This window comes from Molothrus ater, chromosome 2 (genome assembly GCF_012460135.2).
Source record: "Molothrus ater isolate BHLD 08-10-18 breed brown headed cowbird chromosome 2, BPBGC_Mater_1.1, whole genome shotgun sequence".
NCBI classification, from domain to species: Eukaryota; Metazoa; Chordata; class Aves; order Passeriformes; family Icteridae; genus Molothrus; species Molothrus ater.
The window spans coordinates 85,903,892-85,931,376 of NC_050479.2; the positions used below are offsets into that span (position 1 = coordinate 85,903,892).

General features: G+C 45.1%; 1 protein-coding gene across 2 annotated transcripts; it reads right to left on the bottom strand.

Annotated features, from left to right (window-relative positions):
- Window positions 1-267: 267 nt before the first annotated feature.
- USP35 (ubiquitin specific peptidase 35) lies at window positions 268-27,465 on the bottom strand. Of its 2 annotated transcripts, XM_036391910.2 has the most exons (12): window positions 27,374-27,465; window positions 17,875-17,959; window positions 16,863-17,559; window positions 15,561-15,696; window positions 11,421-11,550; window positions 9,922-10,023; window positions 7,905-8,063; window positions 6,930-7,123; window positions 6,715-6,808; window positions 5,023-5,129; window positions 3,014-4,229; window positions 268-1,843 (listed from the first exon to the last, which is right to left on the bottom strand). In XM_036391910.2, the coding sequence occupies exons 3-12, from the start codon at window positions 17,542-17,544 to the stop codon at window positions 1,673-1,675; spliced, it is 2,991 nt and encodes a 996-aa protein (XP_036247803.1). In that variant the 5' UTR covers window positions 17,545-17,559; window positions 17,875-17,959; window positions 27,374-27,465; the 3' UTR covers window positions 268-1,672. The 2 variants fall into 2 exon arrangements, with proteins under 2 accessions (XP_036247803.1, XP_036247794.1); XM_036391901.2 differs by lacking the exon at window positions 17,875-17,959 and having other exon boundaries at window positions 27,374-27,443.
- Window positions 27,466-27,485: the final 20 nt, after the last annotated feature.

A 27,485-nucleotide genomic window follows, 5' to 3' on the forward strand; every position in this document is an offset into this window, starting at 1 on the left:
CTCTCAGCACCTGACTTAAAAACAACAAACACACTCCACTGCTCATCTACAAGGCTCCACTATTAGTATTGTGATGTTCTTCTGGAGGGCACACAGCTCTGCACTAAGGTTCCCATTCCACCTCTCTGTCTGATCCCCTCTTCCAAACCACCACTCTGCAGGACTGTCCCCTGTCCTTGAGGATGGATGCCTCAGCTTCCCCATCTCTTTTTTTGACCCATCATCCCAATATGAATGAGTACTGCAATAAGACACTAAGTCTATATGTTGAATTAATTTCCTTTATTTATATATAGGAAAGACAATAAAAGAATATGATAGTCTACACCAGATATTTGACCCCAAGTATTCTCTCTAGCAAACTTTCTGCTCACATTATCCATAGCAATGTCTGTGCTTTGCCATTTTCTCCACAAAAACACAATACTCCTACCCCAATATGCCATGGTCAGGATTAGGCCTTGCACTTAGGACCTAAGGCACAAGACTCTGCCACTTGAGCCAGAGAAATCTCTACTACAGGTGTGAGGGAAGAGCAGGCAGGGGAAAACAGCTGGGGAGGGACATGGGAGGGAGCTGTGGTTCTGTAGATGTGCTGCCTGGGGCTTGAGTTGGCCATCTGCCATCAAAATCTGCCCCTGTTCCATTACTGATTTATATAATACATTGGTTTACACAGTATATACTGATATTGGATTGCTATAACATATCTGGTTGGGCTTACCTTGCAAATCAGCATTTTAAAAAAAAATAGATCATGAGTTTAGGGGGGCTCTGTCATCTGCTGCTCAGTTCAGGGTATCCCAAGGGAAAACCCAAATTTTAAAGGGCAGATCCATCCCAGAAAGCCATCAAATGACAGCAGCAGAAAGAGACTAATGGGGTCCTAAGGACACATCTGGAAAAACAGCTGTGTGTCTTGGCCTGCCGTGCACACTAACAGCATCCAGAAGTCATCAGTAATACAATGGGTCTTCACTGAAGCCCAGAAACCTCAAATGCATCAGGTCAGTCTCTCTTGGCTGGAGGGGTTTGTGCCCCTCAGTCTCTTTTGGGTGTCTTGCAATAAACAGAGCAATAAAAAAGCATAAACTCCCTCTGGTTGACCTGACACTGATTGTCTTACAAGCTCACTGCCTCACAGACCAGCACTGCTACATTTTGGCATTTTCCAGACTTTTTTCTACCTTCGGGGTTTTTCATGTGGTTCCCAAACCACATTAAAAAGAAATAATAAAAACTGAGCAGAGGTCACCCCAGAACCAACTCAGTGCCATGGGAAGGGCTGCAGAAAGGGTGTGCATGGGACATCTCCATCCCTGGGGCCCTGCTGGTCTGTCTTCCTCCCCACGCCTGTCCCTGTCACCTCCCCAGGCTGGTGGCATGGCTCACAGCAGGCAAGACATGGCTATGATGAAGCAAAAGGGCACTTCTCCGAGCTGTTGGCAGCTGCTCATTTCTGCGATAGCTTAGGTACATTAAGGCATGAAGACCAACTGCATAGGAAGCAGCGAGACCCTCCAGGCGCCTCCAAATCAGCCCCTGAGACCTTTTCCATTGAAATGTTTCTCAAATCCTCCTCCAAGATGCTCACTGTTATCAGGGTGAGGAAGAGGAGCTTCTGGCTTTGGGCTGGCCCCATGGACACTGCCCATCTGGTTCAAGCTGTTGGCTAAAAGACGAGTCCATGGAAGGAGCCAGATCCACCCCCACCTGCTGCTGGGCTGCAGCCCCCCGAGGAGCTGTCATCATCCTTGTCCCTGTCCAAGTCTCTCCACCACAGCGGGGATTTCGGCAAGGCAGAAATATAGGCGGCTCTGTTCCTCGCTTCTTTTTCCTGCTCCTGGGAGAAGGAAGGGGGGGAAAAAAAATAGAGCACAAGGATATTAGCAGATAAAAGACTCAAGTGGGGGGATGCTCCCACCATCCCTGAGGAGCCAAGAGCCTGTAAGGTATCCCCTGGGAGCTTCCTTCAAATTAAAGTGGGGTGTGATGGCCATGTGCTCTAGAGCTCAGCAGGAGGGATGCAGCAGCTCTTCAGTGATCAAGCCCAGCCCTCCCATGTCACCTGTGGGAGAGGAGGGACCACCCCCCCCCCCACAATCACCCCACATGCAGGTCATGTCATATGAGACACTGTTGTTTGGAAAGCATTGGGCCCCATCAGCTGAATTAAATCTGTTCTAGCTTGTATTCCCAGCTCACCCATCTGCCCAGGCAAGCTGTGGATCCCTGGAAGTGTTCAAGGCCAGGTTGGATGGGGCTTTGAGCACCCAGGTCTAGTGGAAAGGGTCCTTGCCCGTGGCAGAGGGTTGGAACTGGACGGTCTGTAAGTCCCTTCCAACCCAAACTATTCTATGATTCTCTGATAAGAAGAGAAAAAGGAAAAAAAAAGACTTTGCTTGCAATGGTTCAGGTGAACATCAGAGGTGGTAGGAAGAAACAGCTAGTTACCAGTGAGTGAAGGTGGGAAGGAGAGGAAGGGGTAGAATGAAAGGAACAAGTATTGTACAATGAAGGTGGCGAGGCACAGCACAGGTTTCCCAGAGAGGCAGTAGATGCTCCACCCCTGGGAACATTCAAGGTCAGCCCACATGGTGGGGGCTCTAAGCATCTGAGTTGAAGATGTCCCTGCTCAATCTGCAGGGGAAGTGGACTAGATAGCCTGTAAAGGTCCCTTCCAATCCAAGCTATTCCATCATCCTCTCTTTCCCAGGCACTTCAAAGAAAATTTTGGGCTAAACTTCCAGGAGCAGACAATAGCAAACCAACCCCAAGCACAGCCACAAGGTGTCTTGTACCAATCTCAGTGCCTAGTTTCATCAGGAACCTATAACCTGGTTATATTTGGGTGCTAAAAATGAAAAGGGATTTGGCTTCAGGGAGTGGGTGGATATCTGCAGGATTTTAACCACAGGACAGGATCTGACTGCTACCTGGATTTGTGGGAACATGGCTCATGAGTCAGACAGCTGCAGGACCGCATCCTGCTGTGCACAGCAGCGGGAGTTACCTGCAAGAAGAGGATGTTATCTTTGGAAATGGCTTCCATCAAGTCCTTGTGGAGGGACGGTTCTCCATGCAGGCGGCCGGCCTCAGCCAGAGCCTCGTGCAGCAGGCAGCTCTGCCGCTCCGGCCGCTGCCGGTAGAAGAGGACATAAGCAGTGTCCTTGGGGAAGAACGAGGTGACGTTGCTGACCGATTCGAAGGAGGAGAAGGAAACTCTGGTGTCATTGAAGAGGTACCACTGGATTTCCAAGTCCAACTGTTTGTCAGAGGCTGGTTTTGGCACCCCATCCCGGGGCTGCCCGTGGGGGACGGTGTCAGTGCACTCCCTGGAGTAGCAGTAGTAGTGGCCACTCTCGGAGGAGATGCCTGAATGCACCACCACGCTGCAGAGGTCATACACGACAGTCATGAAGCCACTCCCTGGGACAGCACCCTCCTTCCCATGCTGGCAAACCTCCTCAGTTTCCTCTGGAGCAACAAGGATGGGTAGCTTGAGCACCACAGGGATGGAGACATTGTCCAAGATCTTCTTTCTCTTCATAGTCCGTGGGTCGAAAGAAAACCGCAGCAGTGTGAGGATGAGGTAGTGTGGACCCTCTGTCAGCTCTGCCACCTTCTCAGCATCCTGCAAGGATGCACATTTCTCACAGTGGTATTTATTCTCTGCTGTCAGTCTCTCTGGGGAAAGAAAATAGTTGATTAAATCTGGGACAGATCTGGAGTCCTTGGGAGCACATGCCTGCTCCCCAAAAGTTGAGAGAGGGTCTTTGGCTGCATCCACCCCAACACCATTGCCACATATAGGATTTGCTGCTTCTCCTTGTTCCTGGGAACATAATGTTTCCACCGACACTGATGGGGCTGCATGGTCACTGGCCATGGGGGCCTTCCTCTGGATCCAGGGAGAGCCCATGAGCTGGCCTGCATTTTCTGGAGGCTCAATGAACTGTGGGCCAATTTCTTCCACTGGTAGAATAGGTGTGCTCCCACACACATTCCTGTCCGATGGAGGAAAAGCCAGGGACAGGTCTGTGAAGACTTCTTCTCGGGAGGAAACATTCAGACACTTCAAGCAGCGGATCTTTGTCATCATTTTACCCCCAAACATCTTCTCAATCAATGTCTTGTTTAAGTAATGATGCTCCACCGCCTGAGACGTCAAGCTGGATTCCTTGAGTTTCTGGTAGATCCTTTTTCCAGTTTTTTCCTCTTCATGCAATCTTTGGCAGGGGAGAAAAAGGCTGTGTTATGCATGAATACAACACCAAGAGGCAGTCTCTAAAGTAGGGCTCCTGTTCTTCACTGCAAGTAGTTAATCCCAGTTAACCTGCCTGTACCCAGGAGTCTGTGGGAAAAAGGTGGGAAGGAGTCTGACAGGATTTGGGAACCTGAAGTCCTCATGTGCCACTGACCACATACTTCTAGAAGGATCATTGGGACAGCAGAGATTTGCTATTTCTAGGTAAAGGCAAGAATCAACACTTTACAGAATAGGCTGAGTGGCTTGTCAGGTGAACCTCTACGGTTGTTACAATTTTAGATTAGGTATCAGGAAAAATCTCTTCACTGAAAGGGTGAAGGTCAGTCAGACATTGGAACAGACTGACCAAGGAAGTAGTGAAATCACTGTTTCTAGAAGTGTTAAAAATGTGTAGAGGTGGCATTTAGGGACATGATTTAGTGGTGGACTTGTTAATGGTTGGACTCAATGATCATAGGGGTCTTTTCCAACCATAATGACTCTGTAATTCTATGAATTCCTTGTGTCCTCAGAGCAAAGGCAGAAATTTTCAAGTTGAACTAAGTTCTGACCCCTAAAATTGTACAAACAGGGTTTCATTAGAAACAGAATTTCATTTCAGACCAGTCTCACGATCCCAACCCTCCACTCTCCCAACTCCTCTGGGTCCCAGCCACATGCCCTGTTTGCATGTGGGTTAGCACTAAATACTACACTGGGGTTTAGGGATGCTGTTGTCACCAGGCTCCAGGATGATGGTGCTCATCACGTACCGGTCCAGCAAATACTTGAGGTACTCTGAGCAGTCCTGCTGAGCTCCAGGGGTGAACCAGGGTGGCCAGGAGGCAGAGAGGAAGCTCTCAGGGGAGATGGCAGGTCGCTGGCAGCAACACAGAAGACATGCATTTAATCCTAGCAATTTTTCCTCAATTCCCAAAGGGGGATGGAGAGAGGAGAGGAGTGGTTTTTTTAGCTGGTCCACTGGGAGCACAGTGTTCTGTGCCTGATAAGGTCCCTTTTTTCCCCCTACAAAGGCTAATCCCAGTGCACAGGAAGACTTTCTTGGTTTGCTGCAAGTCAGGATGGTAAGGATGAATTTCAGACATTATTTTATGTATACTTCTATAAAATAAACACATGGATATGTGTTTATCATTCAATTTTTAAATGGTTTATTGACCTGATCCAGATAATTCTACTTAATTCAGCCTGAATTTAATTTGCTGCTCCATTTAATTTGATCAGGATCTCTCTCATGAAATCCTTTCATTAAAAAAAAAAAACAACCAAAAACAAAATAAACAAAAAAAAAAAACCACCAACACCAAACCAAAACAAAAAAAACCCCACTAAACTTGCACCCAACATTCTGATCACTGCAGGCAGGTAATCTGTGTTATCAGATAATGTAATTGCTGTCATTAGGAAGCAGATATTTAATTAATATGGAAAAAGACCCATTTTAAGAAAAAAGGTAACTTCAAGAACAACCCAAAAAAGAAAAATAACCAAAAGGAAATTAACAGGAAACTATAACCATCAGCTACACCACATGCTTCTGTACTTGTTCATCACAGAACACAGTCACCCTAACCTGCCATCAAAACCTAGATTCTACTATTACCCAATATTAAATTTAACAGGATGTCTATATTTCCCTCTCAGGTCATCTGTAGTGATATAATACCACAATGCTACCAGCCAGCTCTGCCAGTCAAGGCTTGGGAAATGAAGAAGCCTGGATGACTTGCTTCCCAGCAAGGGAAAATTCACTGCCTTTCCAAAATCTTGTTTTTCTAGGAACATAAAGATATATTTTCAAGAGAAAAATTAGATATGACCTAGCTCTACCTCCAGGAGTCACTCCATTAAATTTCACATTTGTCATGGGAATGTTTACATTTACTTAAGGGTGTTATTTTTATTTTACGTTCTTCACATGCAGAGGATTTAACAATCTGGAATCTAAGGGGATTTTTATAATTTATAATTTTTATAATCCTTTTAACACAACCACTTTTAAAGCAATTTTCACTGATTGCTAGTGCTTTGCTGGGCAGCAGTGGGACAAGCGAGCTGCTCCAGTCTTCTCCCTTGCTGCACAGCAAGAAACAAAGCCTCTGCTTCACACCAACAGGCTTCTCAGCTGACCACAGATGTAAACTATTACCTAATGGACTTCATTGTCAAAAATATTAGCTATGACATCAGCCCAGCCCAAGAAGACCACAAACTAAAGACAGGCAGCCTGGTGTGAACATAGCCCACTTTCATGGGTGATAGGAGTTTCCCTCCACCTCTCCCAAAATTAGCCTCCTTCATATAAACAAAATTTGTCCCATTACAAAAACCCACCAAGATCCACAGCTCCTTATCAGCACGTTGGAGCCAGCAGGAAGCAACTTGGAGACGAGCCTTTCCGCAGCCGACAGTCCAAACAAATAACTAAAACATTAAATAATTACCTGACTGTGCTCCAAAAATGCAAAGAGCCACTGGAGCTTTGTCATCAGGGGCTGGGAGTTGCCCTCAGATAAATTCAGCACTGAATGCCGAAAGCTGTGAAAGAAAAGCAGCAATGCAATCTGTGAGATGGAAAATCAGTGTGGGACGTGCAAGGTTGGAGTGACAAGCAACCCCTGGAGCAGTCTTGAACGGGAGCAAGGGAGGAAAAACTCACTCTGAAGCCATGAAAAGAGACTGTATGATGCTGTTCATGTAGCAAGTGTTTCCCAAGTTAATTAACCCAATCTTTCCTGTCTCTGATTTAGATGCCAGGCGTGGGTAGAAGCAGGCCAGCTCATTCTTCTGGGAGGTCCAAGCATTTTGTCCTAAGAGGTGTTTAATCCGGTCTTCATTTGGAATCGGGAGAGCCTTGGAAAGAGAGATCTGTGTTACAAATCATTATCTGTCCTCACAAGGGGAAGCTGAGGGGCAGGCACCAATCCCTTCTCTCTGGTACTAGTGACAGGGCACAAGAAAATAGCATGAAGCTGTGTCAGGGGAGATTTAGGTTGGATATTAGGAAAAGCGTCCAGCATGGGGTGGCTGGACACTGGAACAGGTTTCCCAGGGAAGTTGTCATGGCACCAAGCCAAGAAGCATCTGGACAATGCTCTCAGGCACCTGGTGTGATTCCTGCCCTGTGCAGGGTCAGGAGTTGAACTCGATGATCCTCGTGGGTCCCTTCCAACTCAGGGTATTCTATGATCCCATGACTGATCATTTCCCATGACGAATTAGTAATGGGCAACTGCAAAACTCCTCTGCTAGAGGCATTCACACAACTAATTTTCCTGCTCTTCACATGAACCTGCCTCCATGCACAGAAGAGTTTACTTGTTTGTATTAGTCCTTTAAAGGCATTTCAGAATAAAGTTATAGCTAAAACCTACAGGCACCTACAGGACTTCTGCAGGCCCCTCATTAGAGAAGTAATTTCCTTCAGCCTGCCTACACAGGGCTCAGACTCAGAATTTTAATCCACTCATCCCCTCTCTTCTACCATCATCTGAGGTGTTGAAGTCAGGACATCCCTACCAGTGAAGGACGGGGTCAGGATATCCCTACCAGACAGTCCCTCTCTTCTAGCTACTGACAGAGATGCCATTTCCATATGGAAAGCAGTAAAATGACTGAGAAGGGCATGACTCACTTTAACTGCTTCTAGGACTGGTTCATAGAGGTCTGGGAATCCTGAGAAGCGGAAGAACATGCAGTGGATGAGCTCAGCCAGCTGCTCCAGGGAGCTGGTTGCAGAATTGGAGTCCTCCTTCTTCAAAGAGGCCACCAGCCTGGGGATGTGAGGGAGTAGCTGGAAAAAAAAAAATCACTACCAAAATTACTCCACGTTATTCACAGAATGTTAATACATTGTGGGGAATGAAATTCACCTGCAGGCAGAAAAGACAGTGAACAGGAGTTGACTTCAGGGCCACTCTAGACTTCACCCTTCACCCTTTGAACTCAACAGCAACTCTCTTGTTGATTTTGGCAGCCTTAGAGGGCTTTCTGTTGCATGACACCTGCAGGTTTGTGCTGCTGCTTTGCTGAGCTGCAATTGCTATTCTTTAATCTCCCCTAAATCCCATACCCACGATGGAAAGGACATGCTGACTGCCAAGTGCAGGGATTCAAACCTGCAAGGTAGGTAGGTGGAATTAGCCTAGAAGAAATGTTGTCTGCTGTGCTCTTAATTTTATACTGAATACACTGAACTGGAATTGGTATGGTGGGAAGGGTGGCAACAGGCATATAAGCAGCACAGTCTTTATTTTGCTTTCATCTCGAAAACCTAAAAATGCACAAGCAGATGCAAATGCAAATGATCCGTTGCTCACGGGCACCCTCTGCTGACCCTGCAGCTGCACACAGAATTAACAACCGATTTCCAACCCTGCAGATGTGCTATAGTCACCCAGGCACTTACACAACCTCTTTCATATTTATATTTTAAGTTATTTTTAGCCCAGTGTAATCCTGGAGAAAAGTATCAGGACCCCAGTCCAGCCATTTCCAGGTTGTCTTTTCCTCGCTTGGTCTTCTCCTCTTTTTCTTTCCCTTCAAAATGTTGAGATTTTAACTATTTCCCTTCCAAAAGAAAAGGTTGTTGGGGAAGAAGATCAATTGCAGCACGTTTTTGTACATCAGAATTTTGCCAAGCTATGATGTGAACAATTCTCAAAACCCTTCCAAAGTGCCAGGGCAAACACAAAAAGACATGGTTTGGCCCTGTTGGGTTTTGGTTTTTTAAATAAAGGAGGAAATTTATGCTTATGGGCTATAGATGGAAACTTCAAGCAAAGAGTAACTCATAGCTTTTGGAGTGTTTCAAAATTTGATGTCCAACTGAAGACAACATGTTGGAATTACTCTATTTTTAGAAACCAAAGAGTTTCTCAAGAAATTCATGTTCCTTCAAAGTATCTCCAGCTGAGGAATAAAAAAGCATCAGTTGAAAATGTTGGCTAGCTTTGCTTTTTTCTAGCTTTATCTGTTTGTTCTGTGAACTTCAGGTGAAAAGCCAAATATAAGGGCTTTAACCAGAAAGTACAAAATCAAACATTAATAGAAGTAATCTTTCCATCACTGCTTTTATCAGTTCAATCACTACAAGCATGCTTTTGCCTTCAGCCTCACTTTTTAAATTCAGCATTCCAGAGGCAACATCAGCAGGAAGTAGAGCTGCGCCTTAATGCCAACAGCAAAACAAACTATAAAATATCACTGTGGAAATGAAAAGTGGATATTCAAATGTTGCCAAAAGTTGGTTTTGCTTTTAACAGAGAATTTGTGTAGTGAAGTGTTCTGATCCAGTCTTCTGGTCTTGCTGCACTGATGTTGTTCAAACCTTTCAAAGATGACCCATCACCTAAAGAAATGGGTGCCACAGGTTGGTGACAATTTAAAATCACACGTGGGATGGGCCCCACTCAGTCCAACACACAGGAAGGCACCCACTTAGGAAAAGCAAGGCCTGTTTAATAATGTATTCCCTGCCCTCCACAGTGAGGGCCCTCTGAGATGTTCTCAACACAAAGACTCTACCAAATGCACTCCAAAGCCAGAGTGGCAACATCTGCCACACCTTAGGTGCCCCCCTATCCCTGCTGCCCCACAGCAGGGTTACACTCAGGATAATGGCCTCATCCAAGTGCCAGACTCAGCCTTACCAAGTGAAATGCCTCGTGGGAGTGCTGGAAGCTCAGCAGCATGTACTGCAGGACAGACAAAGCTCCCTCCCTCACAATGGGGTACAGCAGCTTGGAGAAGACCTGGTGGAGGAGAAAAAAAAAGCAAATGAGAAGGCAGGATGGCCCTGCAACCAGCAGGAGAAGGGGACAGCAGGAAACAGAGGCACTGGGCATCTACCAGGGCTGCTGGTCTCTTCCTACTCCATGCTGGATGTTGAAGCAAGCAACAGCTCTCCAGAGTCATCTCCTGTCCTGAGTATTGGCTTAGGGCACCCTTAAAAATACTGTGTGGGTTATCCTCACCCTTTCAGCCGTGTGTAATGCCTCTCATGACAGTGCTGCATCTCTATATCTCCTCATGAAAAAACTATGCAAGGACAGCAGAATGCTAGATTTTCTAGAACATGCCTCTTAATTTATTCAGATATTTGGAACTTTATCACTAACCTTTCAGACAAAGAGATAAAAGGCAAGTATCTTTTTCAAAGGCTACATAATTATATTTATTCTACTTTACAAAAAATACCTGTATACCCTCTACTGTTGCCAGATCATAACTTCTAAGGGTTTCCAAAAATCACATGTTATTTTCTGGGCTGTGTCCCTTTCCTATGTATTAATAATGAAAGGAGAGAAAGAAAAGCCAGAGATGCTTGGCTACTGTCCCACTGCTCAATGCACTTGAGGGATCACAAAGACAAATGCAGTTATTGATAATGTTCCAGTACTGATAATTATAAAATTACAGTATCATTTAGGTGAGAAAATACCTCTAAAATCATTGAGCCCAGCTGTTAACCCAGCACTGCCAAGCCCAGCATTAAGCCATGTCCCTAAGATGTCTTAGTAGCTTCTATGATGACTTCTTCTGGTGGCTCAGCCAGGTGTTATCCCCACTATATGAAGGAGGGAAGAGTAGGACCACAGCATGGAAAAAGTTCTGAAATAGTGACCAGTTTCAGTGCTTGATCACAGTTTTCAGAGAGAGCAAGTACTCACTGTTGAAACAGATGATGGCAATGGCAGCGGGGGCTTTATCTATAATAATAAAAGAACCAAGCCAGGGCACAAGCTTTAGAACTGACCTGTGACTGTGTAGGCTATTAATACACTCACTGATATATATTTTACTGTACCAGCCAGCAATTACCCAGGCATGGTCAAAGGAGAGCATGTCACATTCCCAAAAGTAAATTTTACAAGAACTTCATAGTTTGGGAAGGAAAGTGTTCAACTGGTTTGAAAATCCTTGGCTATTTTATTTCCTTTAAGATATCAGTACCTCTGCAGACCACAACCTGCAGAATCCCAGGTTGTTCTGGAGAACATCATTCCTAGCAGCAAAATCAGTATCCCTTGGGACAGCAAACTCTTTTTTCTCTATACATCTCATCCTGTCATTTGAAAGGCAAGGTGATATTTCAGGTGCAAGATGATATTTCTGTGGTTCACATTCACATTTAAAAGAGCCAACTGACCTTTTCTATTTTCGAAAGAGTGACTTCAATCAAGATGCTGAACTTTTTCACTGCAGCCAAACCCTTCAGCAGAGCAATGATCCACTTGTCTATGTTCTTTCCCAGGGGCCAGGACACCCAGTCAATCATCCTGAAACAAAACACAAACTCTTAAATAAATTTAATGCACATATTGTAAAAGTCAAGCTCCACTCTAGGCCAAACCTCCTCCAAACTGGTGTCCAGTCACTGGGATGAGACAGGCATTTCACATGTTATTCAAAGCACAAAAAAGCCTGAAGTATAAATACTCCAATTTCACCATCAGATGGTGGTTCTTCAGAGGATCAGGCCCAAGTCCATTGAGTAAAGTGGGGATTTTTTCCAAAAATTTCAGTCTAGTCAAATTCAAGCTTTTAAAACTGGCGCTGTGCTCTACATACTAATCATGTGAGGATTTGATTGAGGTCTCTGCATTGTCACCATTAGAAAACAAATTATACTGGTTTGATCTCTGCATTGTTACCGGCAAGGAAAAAACCTTACCAGTTTCAGATTCATATATTTTAGTTCTCAGTGTGGTGTGGGAAACATTGATTTCCAAAAACATATTTAAAAAAACTCCACTTGGAAACTCTAATAGAAGCCAATTATTCCTGAATGTCACAGGTAAAAAAATTTCATTTCTAGCCATTCAACCAACATGTTGTCATGTTTGTTTGCATTATCACCATTAGAAAACAAATTATACTGGTTTGATCTCTGCATGTTACTGGTAAGGAAAAAACACTGAGATTCATATATTTTAGTTCTCAGTGTGGTGTGGGAAACATTGATTTCCAAAAACATATTTAAAAAACTCCATCTGGAAACTCTAATAGAAGCCAATTATTCCTGAATGTCACAGGTAAAAAATTTCATTTCTAGCCATTCAACCAACATGTTGTCATGGTTCTTCAAGAAATAAGTGCCTTACAGAAGTTTCTTGTAAAACAATAACCTAAGACTAAGTGATTACACATTGTTTCTATTAAAATTTAATGTTAAACAACCAGGAAGCAAGTAAGACTTGGGATCTCCAAGTATCCAACTTTGCTGGTCACTTCAGTACTTTTGATTTGAAGATACCCCAAACCTTCAGGCTACACCTCAGTTCAGCTACCTTACCCAGTCAGTTCCTTTTACTTATAAATCTGTATCTTATGCAAAATAAAAGAAGGGAAGATAGATAACTAACCACCACAAGGCAAAGAGCCTTGTGAAATTAGTGAAGTTTACAAGGAACTGGAAAAATGAAACTTTAGTCAGTAAAAAAACCTTGAAAAGCAGCATATGTTGGGGTGTTGAAAAATAATAGAAGTCAAGCCAAGGTGGAGAATAAAGCAAATGCCAGAGAAGCTTGCACAGACATTTGGACCAGAGGAGAACAAGGAATGCCATGCAATCACTGTATGTGAAGATGCACAGCTGTCAAGCATCACCAACACAAGAGGAAGATCAAGGAGTCACAAGGAAGACCCTGAGGATTAGAAATGTAGAACTGGAGGGAAATGTATTGATTCAAAAGGCATGCAAGGCACCAGAAATGGAGGCTACAGTAATTCATCTGCCTGAAGACAACAAGGCAGATGCCAGGTGACTACAAGTTCCCAGTGTAACAGCAGCAGTGGAAAGGACCATCACCACCTGTGGTGCAGAAAGAAAGGTGTTCTCCATAGCAAAACAATAACCTCAGGCTGTGGTCTGGCTGCCTTGGTGAACATGGTGCACAAACACCACCATCTGTGCCCAAGACCAATGAACTGTGTGGAAGAAACTTGTTCAGGTGGTAGGGGAAATGAAGAACACTTCCTGCAAGAAAAGCTTAAAATAACCTGGCTTGTTTAGCACAGCCATGAGAAAAAGCAGAGATGAGAAGGGACTGCTCTTCCTGCACATATTGAAGGAATAAACACCAGGGAGGCAAAAGATATTTCAGCTATTTCTGTTGGCATAAGATCAAATGAACTGTAAGATGGCCAGAAATACACACAGACTGGCTGTTAGAAGAGAGATTTGACCCAGTAAAGCAACCCAGTGGTGGAAGAGCTGTGAGAGAACAGCAGTGGGAATGTAGTCTTGCTTTGAGGAGCAGAGTTGAACATTAATGAAAGGGGTCTGTAATGTCAATGCTATAAAGCAGGGAGATGGATCCAGAGATTCAAAGGTCTTTTTTCTCCCTATCTTCTTTAAACAGGCCCAAAATAACCTTATTTGATTGAAGCTATACTTTGCTAGCACTGGTAACTAAGTTACAGTGCTGCCCGTGTTGCTACAGTAGGAAGAAATTAAGTTTTAAATTCACATTGCACGATCCACAAGTATTTTAGTAGTGATGACCCTAATTTGACAAAGGAGTCATTGATTTGGTCTGCTAAACTTTTAAAAGCCTAGACCCTGATCTCCAGAGGTTGTGAGTGCCTGCATAGCTGTGAGACAGCAGATGCCTTCTGCATCCAGAGCCGGGCTCTTTGGAACAGATACATCCCCAGGGGGAAAAAAAACCAAACCCAAATCTGTGAATACCTCTGACGTCACAGATGCACAGTAATAGAGTTTATCTAAAAACAGACCAATTCTGTAAAAGAGCTTGTGGTGTGCACTTATGCCAGCAGGTGATAGCCTTGCTTTTTCTACCACCAGTTGTTCTTTACATGCTTGACCAGAAGTTCTACATAAATCCAGTTTATTCCCCTGCTACTCCCAAACCCAAACTTCAGAAAAAACACTCCTGCATGCAACCAGTTTGTCAGGGATACTAGGCTAAAAGATCTTCAATTTGTACATTTTCCTTTTATTTTCTAGGCATAGAGCACACATATCAAACAGCCTGGGGTCATGCTGGTTTTGGGGCACCCATCTGCCATAAATATGCTGCCAAAACTTCAACATTTATCCTAAGTGATGTTAATTACATTTTCTGGGCTCTTACTAATTATTTACTCCTCCTTCTGCATAACAAAGACTGTTTTAAGGAAGGATGCAGTTTATTTGGCAATCTCTGTATTTAGACACTGGCACTCTAAGAAGATTTGTCTGGAGCTTGTAGCCACAGGTGTCCAGAAAGAGAAAAAGATGGAGAAGAGGGTTAGGAACTGAACTGATAACCTAATATTTTGTCTTGGGTTGCTGGACTCTGGGAAAACCATGATCTTCCCTAGCAGGCCAAAGAGAAGCAACTCTGTTCTGCATACATAAACTTCCCATCAGGAATAACGTGTTTCTGTCATGTAACCGTATTGGGAAGGACACACAAATCCTGTAATAAGAAGAGGAAAAAAGATGCTTCCAGTGAGATCAAGTCAGAGCAGCACCCTTGTGTTAAGTGGACACACCACTGCATGTGAATATCATCTGTTTAAATGGAGACCTCTAAGGGAAGTATGGGTTAAAGACAGAATCATGGAATAATTTAGGCTGAAAAATATCCTTAAGATCATTGAAAATACACCTAAGTAAGTGCAGAGCCAGGCACTAGAGAACAGAAGAGCGGTAAGACTTGGACATGAGAGTGCAAAGAAGACCTGGTGATGCCAAAGAGGGCACTGGTGCTGCAAAGACCAGGTCTGACATATCAGGTAGCCTTTCACCCACTACTCTTCATCATGCTTTGACTAGGTCTCCATTGACTTTGTCTGTCCAGCTGCAGCACATCCACCTGACAAAGGCCAAGGCGGGACCTGGAAACAGCTGGGCATACCTCCCTCACATAAATCTTTAGCTGTGACTGGTGGCTTAAGAAGATATTCTTCTGAAGGGAGACAGAGATCATAATGAAATCATGAAAATGAGATTTTGGGGAAGAAAAAGGCCTCAATAGCTTCAGGAAAAAAAAAATCAAACCTCTTCAACATAGCCTATATTGGACATCCGATAATGCAATTATTTATAAGAAAATAAACTAAATTAAGCCCAACAAATATAATAATAGTCATAATCATAATAAAAACCACTCTTTTTTCTAGTTCTCTCGGGCCTCAGGGCTAGAAGAAATAATACAGAAGTTTTCCTTTTCCCTACACTCTCCTCACCAGGCAGCATCCGCCAAACTGCTTGGGCTAAAACCACACAGAGCATTTCTCCAAACGGAGTTAAAGCTTTCACTCCCACAGCCTCTCCTACCTGCCAATGGCCATCATCATTTGCACATCAGTGATGCTGTCATCATTGGTGAGGTTTCTTATGACGCCATCCATGAGCTCCAGAGGGACAAACTGAACCACGCTGGCCAAGGCATTGGAGGGCGCTTCCTGTTCCTCTGCAAGACACCCAGAGGGATCACCCCCAGCAGTTAAGATGTTAGTTGACAGGAAAAACAGGCACACTAGGTCATTTCTTGTCCTAAAAACCAAATAATTTCTGCCCACAAAAAATAGAATCACAGAATTGTTTAGATTGGAAAAGCTTTCAAAGATCCAGTCCAACCCTTAACCCAGCACTGCCAAGTCCACCACTAAACCACATCCCCATATGCCACATCCACACATCATGGAGCAGATACTGAGCTGCTGCCAATGAGCAGTGTAGAGTCTACCATTGGCTGTGCTAGGAGGATAATTCCCCAGATCCCAGTGCAACACATAATGAAACTGGATCTTGGCAGATGGCTGCTCCCTGAAGCCATATGTAGCCCCAAGGGAGGAAGAGATTACAGGCACATGTTTGGCCCCACTCAGGTACCAAATTTCCACTGCTTGCTCTCTTTTTACTAAGTACTGCAAATAATTGCAAAAGGATGTAACTGCAATTTTGCGTGCCTGGAAATGGGCCTCCTTCCAATGGATGAGGCTGTCATACTGAAAAACCCATCTCCTGTTGTCTTAGGAATAGCTATAGCAGGAGTTCACCAGCCTTTCATAGCACTGGTACCTCCCAAAAACCTTCTGAAACCCTCCACAATAACCTAAAAGCCTCAGAAGTTGAATAAATATTGCCTGTCTCACCCTAAGGTGCAACCGCCCTTCAGACAGTCAGTAGGGGTTCATACCTCTAGGTCAGTAAGAAATAACTTCTTGGCTTTATCCCTAGTCTCTGGTAGGGAGCAGGCTTTGAGGCACTACCAAGTCAGCCAAAAGAGAGTGGCATTTCTAAAAGCTCTCAAGTTCCACTCTAACAAGCTGCAGATAAGATATTTTCCCTTAAGCCCAGCTGATGTTGGAAAGTGCTGAACACAAACTTGTGCTGCAAATGCTTCCATCCTGTTAGCAGCTCCCATCTGCAGACTCTCTCTGGTTTCAGGGTGATATTGTCTTCCCAGCTCAGAGCCCTGGTAACTTTAAGAGATGCTTGTCTGTTATATTTAAACTGTGGCGGTATTTCTGTAGTGGATGAAAACTCTGCAAGATGCCAAACTAATTGAGTTTGACTTCATCAGAGCCAACATTTACATTCCCAGCCCTTTTTAAATTATTCTTTTTAAATTACCTGTTGAAGAAATGATAGTGAACAGTTCTTTCAAAGAGGGCAGGATGGCTGAGGTCTGTGTCCTCCAGATCCTCTGCAGCAGACCACTCACTTTGTTCACCTGCTCCAAAAACTCCATGATCTCCTCTTCCCCCTCGGAGACACACTGGAACTGCCCGATGCACCGGATCAGCTGCTGACAGAACAGGAGCTGGTGTTTTCCTGTGGGAATGCACTGAGGATGCTGTGTTAAGAGTTTGCTGATCTTCGCACACTGCTTGGGGCTGGGCCTCTCGCAGACTTTCCGGAGCACCTCGATCCTCAATAAACTGAAGATGCTGTTTGCTGATGGGCTTTCCAGGACAAACTGCAGTCCTAACTGGATATAATCAAGGACATAATGGCTTCTCTTTCCCAGAGGTCCATAGCCTTCCTGGAGGAGACTCAGCAGGAAGCGGACATTGAAGAACTCCTCAAATTCCTCTGGGTGATAGTGGCCATAGACCTCCAAAACCTCTTTCCCAATCTCTCTTTTATACTTGGTGTCCCCAGTGAGATAAAGCTTGGTGGATAGCTCCAGCATGGACCAGCACTGCTCGCTGTCCATGGGCTGCTTCGCCGCCTCAATGACGCGCCTCACGAGCCCTTGCTTCACATTGTTGGGGTAAGAGGACATCACTACAGCTTCCAGTATCTTATCCATCTCTGCTCCCTGGTCCTAAAAGAGAGGGACAGAGCAGCAGGTTAGTTCAAGGAGGGTCTGCTGAGCTTTTAAGCCCAGGCTGGGGCAAGGGAGATCAAAAAAGCAGAGCTATCTGGAACCACTTTGAGGAGGGTAATTCTTGTGGCTTTTTCATATAGCATTCAAAAAGGTTTCCATTCGTGATGTTTGACTGAGACTCAAGACCCCAAATGGAATGAATACACAAAAATACAGAACTTCTTCTGATTAATCACAGATTTTTGCCTTGCAAACAACCAAGTACACATCCACAGAAGGCACAAGTGGGAATTAAGGGAGCCAAAGTCTTACAGTCGTGTCTGCTGGCTCAGGTGTCCTCAAGAGGCAGAGATGGTCCCGATGATTGTCTTCACATTCAGGGAAGGAGAGAAAAGCCCTGGGAAGCAGAGGTGGGATTGCAGCCTCTCTGTGCAATGGCAGGGGTGTTTGTTTAACATTTACACCGTGCTGCCAGCCACTCCATCTGAGTGGTGCAGTCTTGGCTGCTCCCCAGAGACCTGCCGCATTTGTATGCGGGACCAAAGCAAGCGGGGAGAGAAACTGCAGAGTCAGGCAAAGTTTCCCATTTGTCACAGCCTGAATTCACCAGCAATAAAGCATTAGAGAACAGTTTTTAAAACACAAGGAATTCCCAAGGGAAAGTTCAGAATAACATTTATAACCAGCTGTTGGATGCACTACTGCATAAAAGAAACAAAAACCAACAAAAACCAAACCATTATACAGTGATAAAATTAGACAGTCAGGATTTCTTATAATGTATTACAGGGACTAAAAAGGCTCATCCACAACAGGTCCCCCCAGCACAATGCACTGCACAAATACACATTTGGAGAAAGTCCCTTCCTGCCTATAGCCTAAAATGAGCCACACTCATGATTCGACCAGAATAATAATCCCCACCTTTCTGTTCCTCAGCTCCCTAATCTGTGAAATGAGAACAACATGCACCAGTTCCTAGTGGGGCTAGTAGAAAGATCCTTCATTAGCACTTTGGAAGCATTTGAAGTTTTTCATGTGGACGGGGTTACGAAGAATACATATGCAGATGACATGTACCCCAAGTATGGTTTTCACAGATGACAGCCAGAAGAGACCTCAGCAGATGCCATCCAAGGACCATGCCATCCCTGGAGAAAGCCTCTATCTGAGCCAGAGAGTGTCTTTTCTCCTGTAGACAGCTGCTTGAGGGTGGAGAAGTAAAACCATGCCAGACACAAACATCAAGCTCTGACTCACAGCTAATTGGCTGGGAAGCCTTCCCACTTCACCAAATATCACCTCTTCCCATCATTGCTTGCCCACAATCTCCCAAGATGACAAAAAAACATTACTGATAAATATATACACATATATAAATATATATATATAGCCACCTCCAATCCAGCGATGACCACAGGCTACATTGCAATGCCTCTCCAAGAACCACTTTGCCCTTTCTGGCCCCTGCCTGCTGACGCATACATTCCTCTGCTCATGTGCTGGATTTATTTTTTCTCCCATCAAGCACTATTGCTGCCTTCCCTGCAACAAGCTATGGCAGAGCTAATGCTCTCCATCACACTGTTTTCCCAGGATAGAATATATAAGCAGGACTCCTGAGGGCCCAGCCTGCATTAAACCAGTGGGAAATGAGGACAAGGTAAAAGGAGAAGACAAAATCCCAGAGATAATGTCTTTCCACCTCAACAGAAAGTACCACAGTGTCAGCAAAGGCTAAAAGTCAACCTGGAGAGCAGATGGGGCTTGCAGACAGTCCAAAATCAGGAGGAGCATTTGTCCTTGCTGCAGCTCAGTGGCTGCCTTGGCCAAACACAAACTGGCACACACCTGCAGTCAGGTTGGTAGCCCTTTCACCTCCCCTCTGCAGGTTCCCAGCCTGATCCCAGACACCCCAGTCATCTGGCATATAGATAAAGGGCCAGGAGGAGATAGGAGGATATACAGTGCTCATTGGTTATGTCTCACTATTACTTCCCTGGAGCAATCCATGCTGAGCCACGCACAGTGATTTGGAAACACCACATGTTGCAGTGCGATTTCCTATTTTACCTATCCCAACCTCCTCAGGTGTGCCAACCTTTCCCCCTCCCCCTTTTGCCCTCCTGCCTAAGAGCTGTCCATCAATCTTAACATTCCAACAGGGCGTCGTGTGGTTGGCAGATGCCCCTCAGGTCTGGGCCCATTGGCTTGTCCAAGTGTCCTGTATCCCTCCTCACACCTGGTTGGCCCTCACCTGTCCCTCCCCTCCCCCTGTCCCCGGGGCTTCAAAGGACACGAGACCATGCAGCTGGGGTGTCTGTCTGGGCGCTGTTACCATGTTCAGAGGCCTACCATGCTACAATAAAACTCTGGATTTAAGCTCTACGGCAGAACCCGCTTCTTTTCACTGTCGCCTGAACCTTTTCCACCAAAGGTAAACTGAGTTCCTACTTTGCCTGGATTTGTTCTGAGTGCCCAGCTGCAGCATCCAGCCAGGCCAAAGGTATCTCTGCAGTGAAAACACCACAGCTGCAGCCTTTGGTCCAGCCTTTGGTCCAGCAGCGAGGCCAGACGAAGCCAGGCACGTCCCACCCGGAAACATTCAGGGTCTAATATTTAATAACCACACAGGCAGGATGGTCAAACAATGGCTACAGTTCTTTTAGACCTAACCCCAAAAATCACCACAGTCCCCTGGTGTATGTGGTGTTGGGTGCTCTCGCTGTCCTTCTCAGATATGATGGCTGCCCACCACTGTCCCCACTATGATTGTGCTTTTAGCTACTTTAGCATTGCCAAACTTCACCAGGTTTTCGATGCAAAGAGTCTAATTTCATCTGAATTTTGAGATAAACTTGCATCTCCTAAAAGGGCATGGTTCTTCCTCAGGCTGATCACAGAAAGGGACAGGAGGATGGGCTTCCTCAGTGTTGCTGCCTGGAGTGCAACTGGGTCACAACTGACATTGTGTAGTAGGACACGCCTGAAACAAAGTCTCTTCACAGTCAATAGGCAAACAAGTCCCAAAGGATCATCTTCCTCAGCAGGAAACATCATAATAACTTATATGGACATAAGGACCTTGAAGACACACAGAGAGAACCACCTGAGTTGACCTTGTGGTGAAGGATCCATGTCCTCCTCACCAGTGAAGGGCTTTGCAGGACAAAGCTGGGCTTTAGGTAATACAGTCCCACCTGCACCTCTCCAACCACCCTGTGGCAGCAGGAGGGGACAGACAAGCCCGCTGCTCTGCTGTGTATCAGGGTAGACCTAACTGCTCCCTGGGTGTGGGCCAGACAAGGCCAGGATGGAGGATGCTAACCAGGCCATATATTACAAATCTGAGAACTACATTAAAGCAACATTTAAGTGGCTTTTTAATATGCAATAATAAATATTATAGTCTTAAAACTACACTAAAAAAGCATTCAAACTAAAAGATCATTCACATGTCAAAGGCTAGGAATTAAGATGGCTAATTCAAAACAAGCACAGTTCCAGATGCTTTCAGATATTTTTTAAGCAGCTAATATTAACTTTTTTCCCCCCCAAGACCTCTGTGGAAAGTGAGTCAGGGTTTGCAGTGGAGCAGTAAAGTGATTTGGAGTGTTGTCTGTAAGATCACTGTCTCATTTGTTGTAGAAATTGGAAGTGTGTCATAAATAACCCAGGGAACTGCAGGAGAGGGAAGGACGGTTCCCTGTTGTGCAGCTGAATGCTACCTTGGAGATCTGGTCCCTGGTTCTCCTCTGTTTAATACTGAAATAAAGAGATGAAATATTCAGACAATCAGGCTTCTATAATGAGTGTTCCTGAAGTAGAACAACCTTTTGCACTTCTTCCTCACCAGCATTAACAACACACTGAAGAGCTGGGAGGATTGGCTCATTCCTGCTTATGAACAGAACTGAGCTCCTGGAACACACAAGGATGAAATAGAAGGTCAAAGAGTTGATTATTAAACTGAAGAGTCACATTGAGGTTCCCATCTCTTTTGTAGCTCACATAAAACATAGAGTACACAATATGAACTTTGGAGGGAAAAAGAAAACATCCCAGGAAATGGCAAAACTGTTCTGCTACCCCAGTGAATGACTGGCAGGAATAACACATGCAAAATCACAGAATGAGGAGAAAAAGAACCTTGAGAGGTCTCTAGCCCAAACCCTGCCCAGCTGAAATCAACTCCAGCTGCTCAGGGACTTATCCATTAAGGTCTAGAAAATATTCCAGGATGGAAATCATACAACAACCCTGGGCAACCTGCTCCTGTTTAATTATGTCATAGTGGGAAGGTTTATCCTATTTGCAGTTGGAAGCTCTTGTTTCAATTTATGTCTGTTTTTTCCCATTCACCTGCCTTGTACTTCTGGATTCATCTCCTCAATAACCTCCTTGTAGGCACTGGGAGCTGTTATCTGTCAATGCCCAGCCTTCAACAGTTCAAGGGGTTAGTCCATCCCAGTTGAGCCCATCCCCAGCGTCCACCCCAAAATACTTTGCATTTGTCCTTGTTGAATTCCATGAGGTTCACATCAGCCACAGCATGTCCTGGCCCTCCTGTTTGGCAGCCCTGTCCCCAAGAGTATAGACTACTCTTCAACTCTGGCCTCACTCACAAATTTGATAAAATTAATTTCATCTCCTCTCCACATCATTCATAAAAATTATGTAAAAGGCAAGGTCCTAGGATAGTTCCAGCCTGCTTCCTACCCAATTAACAGTACATACATCTGTCTTTGATATAAGGATGGTGCAGAGCATCATCTCAAAATCCTTACTGACATCAAAGATGCTTGCTGACCACAAGATGGCTCCCTGCAAGGACAGACACCCAAGCACGCTCTAGAAACCAGAGAGGGAAAAGGAACTTAAGCAAAGAGCAGCATTGGCCAACTTAGTGTCACTCTCCAAACTGAGTAAACTGAAAAAAAACCCCAAAACCCAGTCACGGGATGAAAAATCACCTTTGGCTTTGCTTGTGTCTAGTTTTCATACTCTGTACACTTTTGAGCTGTACTTATAGTTCTCTTCTGCCCATTCTTTTTCTTTAATTAGGATTCATTTCAATTGAATTCTATCCAATTACTTCTAAATCAATTCATTCCTTTATCCCTGCCAGCAGCAGATTTCCAGTAAAGTCTACTTAGCACTTTTTGCAGAATGTGGTACCAGTTCCCACACCCTAGGTCTTAACAAAGCTCTGAAAACATAGATGCAAAATGTACCTTACCTTTAGGGAACCTTAGTAATAAATTCAGCACATTTCCTACAATGGCATCATAGACACTTTGATAAATACCACTAAAGAAGGAAAAATAATTCCCACCATCCAAACATAGAGTGATACATAAAGTGGTTTGCCTCTGACTTACAAAGAAGAAAAATATCTACTCCCCTGAACTCCCTGGAGGTCGGGAAGTACAGAAATGAGACTCACCTTTTATTGTCCTTAACTCCTGCCGAAATGGTTTCTTTTATGTCAGCCAAGACATCACTGCTATTCCTGCTGCATCCTCCAGGCAGCCAGGCAATTAGGGCTCAATCCTGCAGCATGCTGAGCTGCTGCAGGATAAAAGGGAGCTCACATAGTGCCTTGATATCCACTATCAAATAGGCACAAAAAATACTCTGCTCTCTAAAATTTCAACAAAATTTGCCATGACTTGGTATACAACTTCCTACAAGGACCAGCCCTGTTGTCACCTCTCTGGGTCTGTTTTCCAGAAATATCGAAGCAATTGTGTAGTAACAACTTGTTGTTTTTTGTTTTTTTTCAGGGAACAAATGTCCAATGAATTCATAGGCAAAGGGCTTTTTTTTTTTTTGTTCAAAGTACATTGCTGTTCATCCAGCTAAGAAGGGGAAACCACAGCCTGCATATCATTACCACATCTAATAGATACTCATGTTATTGTAGCAATATGAAAACTAAGGCACATCTAGACCATAGAATCATAGAATGGTTGGAAGGGACTTAAAAACTATCTAGACCAAAGCATTTGCACAAGGAGATGGAATAGGCTGTGACAGAGCCAGCAGCCAAGCCTCTCCAGACCTGCAAATACATTAATAGTGATGCTCCACTGTCCTTTGCTTTCAGCTGCTGAGTTGAACCCCATAAAGTGGCGTGGCAGAGCAGAGCACCAGGGTAATTTTTATGAGATCTAAGCAGAAAGTCAGAACTAATAACTGCAGAAAAATCCCATTAAATAGTCCTTTAGAAAAAGAAGTGAGATTCTACCCATTTGCAGTCATAACAGGGAAAAATTGCCAGCACAGAAGACTGGCTGAATTTTTTGCATATGATTATAATCTGCCTTTTTAAATTCTCCTTTGCTTTTCAAGGAGATCACATATTCCTTGCTTCCTGTCCCAGACTGTTTTCCAGTGGCAGATTGCATTCATGTTGTGTCTCCTACTCACTAGAGTTAATTACTTTTGGCTGACAAGGCTCTTCATACTTTTCTTTCCTCGGAATCAGAGCTGCCCTTTAGTACAGCACCAATGGAGATTGTCCTTCACCTCAGGCAGCAGATTTGGGACAGGACACTGCCCTGCACCACAGGCAGTAGCAGATTTGGAGCAGGAGGCTGTCCCTACACTCTGCAGGACAGTAGCTTTCAGTTCTCTCCAGAGAGTGAAGGTTTATTTAAGGCATTGTCACCCAACTGGACTGCTGGCATTTTGCACAGCTTTGCATGAGGAGCTCCACCTTGGGAACAATGAGTTCCTCTCTTGTGGCCAGGCTCTTTTAAAGGTCTCAAAAACATAGCCAACCAGAAGATACCTATTTGCAATCAGCCTAAATTTATCATATAGTACTCCCTACCTTTTTAAAAATTTGTTGATACTTTAGATCCACAGATCACTGCGGACCCTTTTCCTTTTTTCTACAGTACCATGTATTTCATGGTTCTTTTTTTCCTCTAAAACATCATAAATATGTTTGACCACATCATACAATTCTATCAGCTCTCTCCAAGTGACAACAGTGCTGGGCAGGCTAGCCTATCTCAACCCATCTATCTTACCTACCCTACCCTGCTCTCTTATTTCTTCAGTGCTTCTTCTTTAATCCCTTTGGTGCACACAGATCCCTGAGTTTCTTCTCTTGCTCTGTTTTTTGCTGTTAGGCACTCAGTCACCAAATTAAAAAAAAAGGTTTTGGCTGGATGTCAAAGCAATCAGTGCACCACCAAATAAAGCCTATGGCTCCAACATTTTATCCTCTCTTTCTGCAGACTGCTCCTCCCAGCTCCATTCCTCCCCTTCAGTCAACAACCACAAACACACATCTCTAGTACCTACTGGTATCCTTTTCTAATAAAGCATCTCAAAACCATCACTAGCTTATTATCAACCATACTGGTACAGATACAGAAAGCAAAACACAAGGAATTAAGTTACTCTCTGCCTTGAAAACCAGCAGGAGAGAAAGGGTCATGAGGCAAGGCTTGCTCAAACCACCAGACCAGCAGTGACAAACCACTGGTTCTGTGGGTAAACCCAGCACCAACTCCACACAAAAATAACCTACTACAGCTGCTTTTGATCTCTCTGAATTTATTTGGCATTGGATGCCCAAAAGCTCTGTTCTGTCTGCAATAGGTAAGTTTTTTCCAGTTTTCCTCCTCACATCGTCCAGTTGAAGGTATCTTCCTTTTCTTTCCCCAAACGACTTCTGCTTTCCTGCTTAGCTACAGCTCTCAGTCTGGGCTGTGACACCCTACTTCCATAAGGCTTTATGCTGGGAGTGCCCAGATCTGGGATGCACTGACCTTCAGGCCAAGGTCCTCTCTATCAATGTCCCTGGAGATTGTAAATACATCTACTCCGGAAAGCTGGCTGTTTTCCTGAAGGTATTTATAGCACTAAAATCACTCTTCTTTCTTCAGGTTTCTGTCTGCTTTTGTCTCTGTATAGAAATTAAAACCCTAGATATAACCCAAGGAAAAACCACGTCCTGTTCACCAAAGCATACCAGACTGAGGGTGGATACTGCCAACGCTGCCTGGGATTCATCAGACACTGATTCACTGTTTGGAGACAGAGATCTCCAATTTTTGGTGGTGCCTTCAGGAAAGAAAAAATGGGGTATATTTGAGACCTCAGTTTCCCTCCAGCCCCCAATATATTTGGCTTTGCATCTGCCAATTCAGAAAGCAGGAATGCAACGTGAGACCATGACAAACTTTATGGACTCTATCACAAAGGTGCCCAAAGCATTTTGAGACCCCTTCTCAGGTGAAAGCTCAGTTGCATCCTTTCAGTCTAGGTAGGGCATGCCATTGAAATTTCCCTGCCACCAGATGAAGCGTGGCCTAGTTGAGCTCCCAAAGTGCTGTGAAAACATCATAGCAGTGCAAATATTCCAACGTCTGCTTTTATTCTTCAGTAATACCTGCAAAGTCCAAGCTGGAGCAGATCTAACCTGAAATTGGATTGGTCTCAGCTAATCTGAATTTGACCCTCACTTTTTGAGTCTTTGGCTCCCTATCACATGGGAACATCCCAAGGCGTCTCTCCCCAGGTCAGCTTCCCTGGGGAAAACCTGAATCTGTCTTGGCTACTTTGTTATAACAAGAGGCTGCCTTGTAAACAGGTTTGCAAAGCCCTGCAGGCAGTGGGGGAATGCACACACCCCCACTTTCCAATGTTGCTCCTGTATTTCTCCCTCCAAGCATTCACCTTGATTCCCAAAAAGTCAAATGCTCAAGCTCCCCTTCCTCCACCATTCCTTCTGCACCCTGACCACAGAGCATACCTCTGTCCAAGCATCTCTCTGGGAATCCCAAAACCCAGCCCTTTCTCCCAAACTCCTCCCTACAAGAATCCCTCTCCTGAGCATCCTTCCTGCATCTCAGCCTTTTCAGTAGTTCTCACCCCAACCATCTCTCCTGGACCTCATTCCAAGCCCTCTGCTACATTGCAACCCCAGAGCATCCCTCTGAGTATCCCTCCCAAGCACCCCTACCCTTTATCCTGAGTATCCCTCCCTCGGACCATCCCAGTTCCTGAGAATGCCAACTCTATCCTGACCCTCAAACAGCCCTTACTTCCAGCTCCTTCCTGCATCCTGACCCCTGAAAAACCTTCTGTATCACTACTGCCAAGCATTCTTGCCTTTGAGCATCCTTCCTGCAACACTTTCCACCAGCACCCCCCCTGCACTGCTTCCCTTGAGCAGCCTATCTCATCCCTCACCCAGAGCATCCCTCATTCCATGCATCCCTCCAGCATCCCAACGCCCCAAGCATCCCTTTCCCTGACTACCCGTCCTTCATCTCTTCCCCTGAGCACCCTTCCTATACACTTCTCACTGAGTATTCCTCCTGAATCCCTCACCCTGAGCATTCATCACCCCAAGCACTCCTCCTGTACCTCTTACCCTGAACACTTCTGCATCCCTCACCCCGAGTATCCCTCCAGGACTCCTTTTCTCAACTACTCCTTCTGCATCCCTTCTCCTGAGCATCCCTCCTACACCCTTCACCCCGAGTATCCCTCCTGAATCCCTCACCCCAAGCACACCTCCCGTACCTCTCACCGGAGTATCCCTCTTGCATCCCTTACCCCGAGCGTTCCTCCTGCATCTCTCAGGCCGAGCATCCCTCCTGCACCTCTTTCCCCGACTACTCCTCCTGCATCCTTTTCCCTGAGCATCCCTCCTACATCCCAAGCCCAGACCTCCGCTACTGCACCGCTTCCCCAGCATTCGATCCCCCCCCCCCTTCCCTGCGATCACCAAAACCCCTGATCGCCCCGCTCCTGCACCCCTTTCCCTTCCGCCCGCCCGCGTTACCTCCGGCCGGGGCCGGGATGCGGCGTGGCCGGCTGCGAGCCGCAGTCCCGGGGCAGCACTGGGCAGGGCCGAGGGCAGGCGGCGAAACTACATCTCCCAGCGGGCCGGGCCG

What these genes read in the sequence shown, in the direction of transcription:
- USP35 (XM_036391910.2), bottom strand. Translation starts at nt 17,544, where the DNA reads ATGGATAAGATACTGGAAGCTGTAGTGATGTCCTCTTACCCCAACAAT. An exon ending in CCCACGAGGCATTTCACTTG is followed by an intron (nt 8,064 to 9,921) that starts GTAAGGCTGAGT and finishes TTTTTTTTCCAG; the next exon opens with CTACTCCCTCACATCCCCAG. An exon ending in CATTTTTGGAGCACAGTCAG is followed by an intron (nt 5,130 to 6,714) that starts GTAATTATTTAA and finishes TGTTGCTGCCAG; the next exon opens with CGACCTGCCATCTCCCCTGA.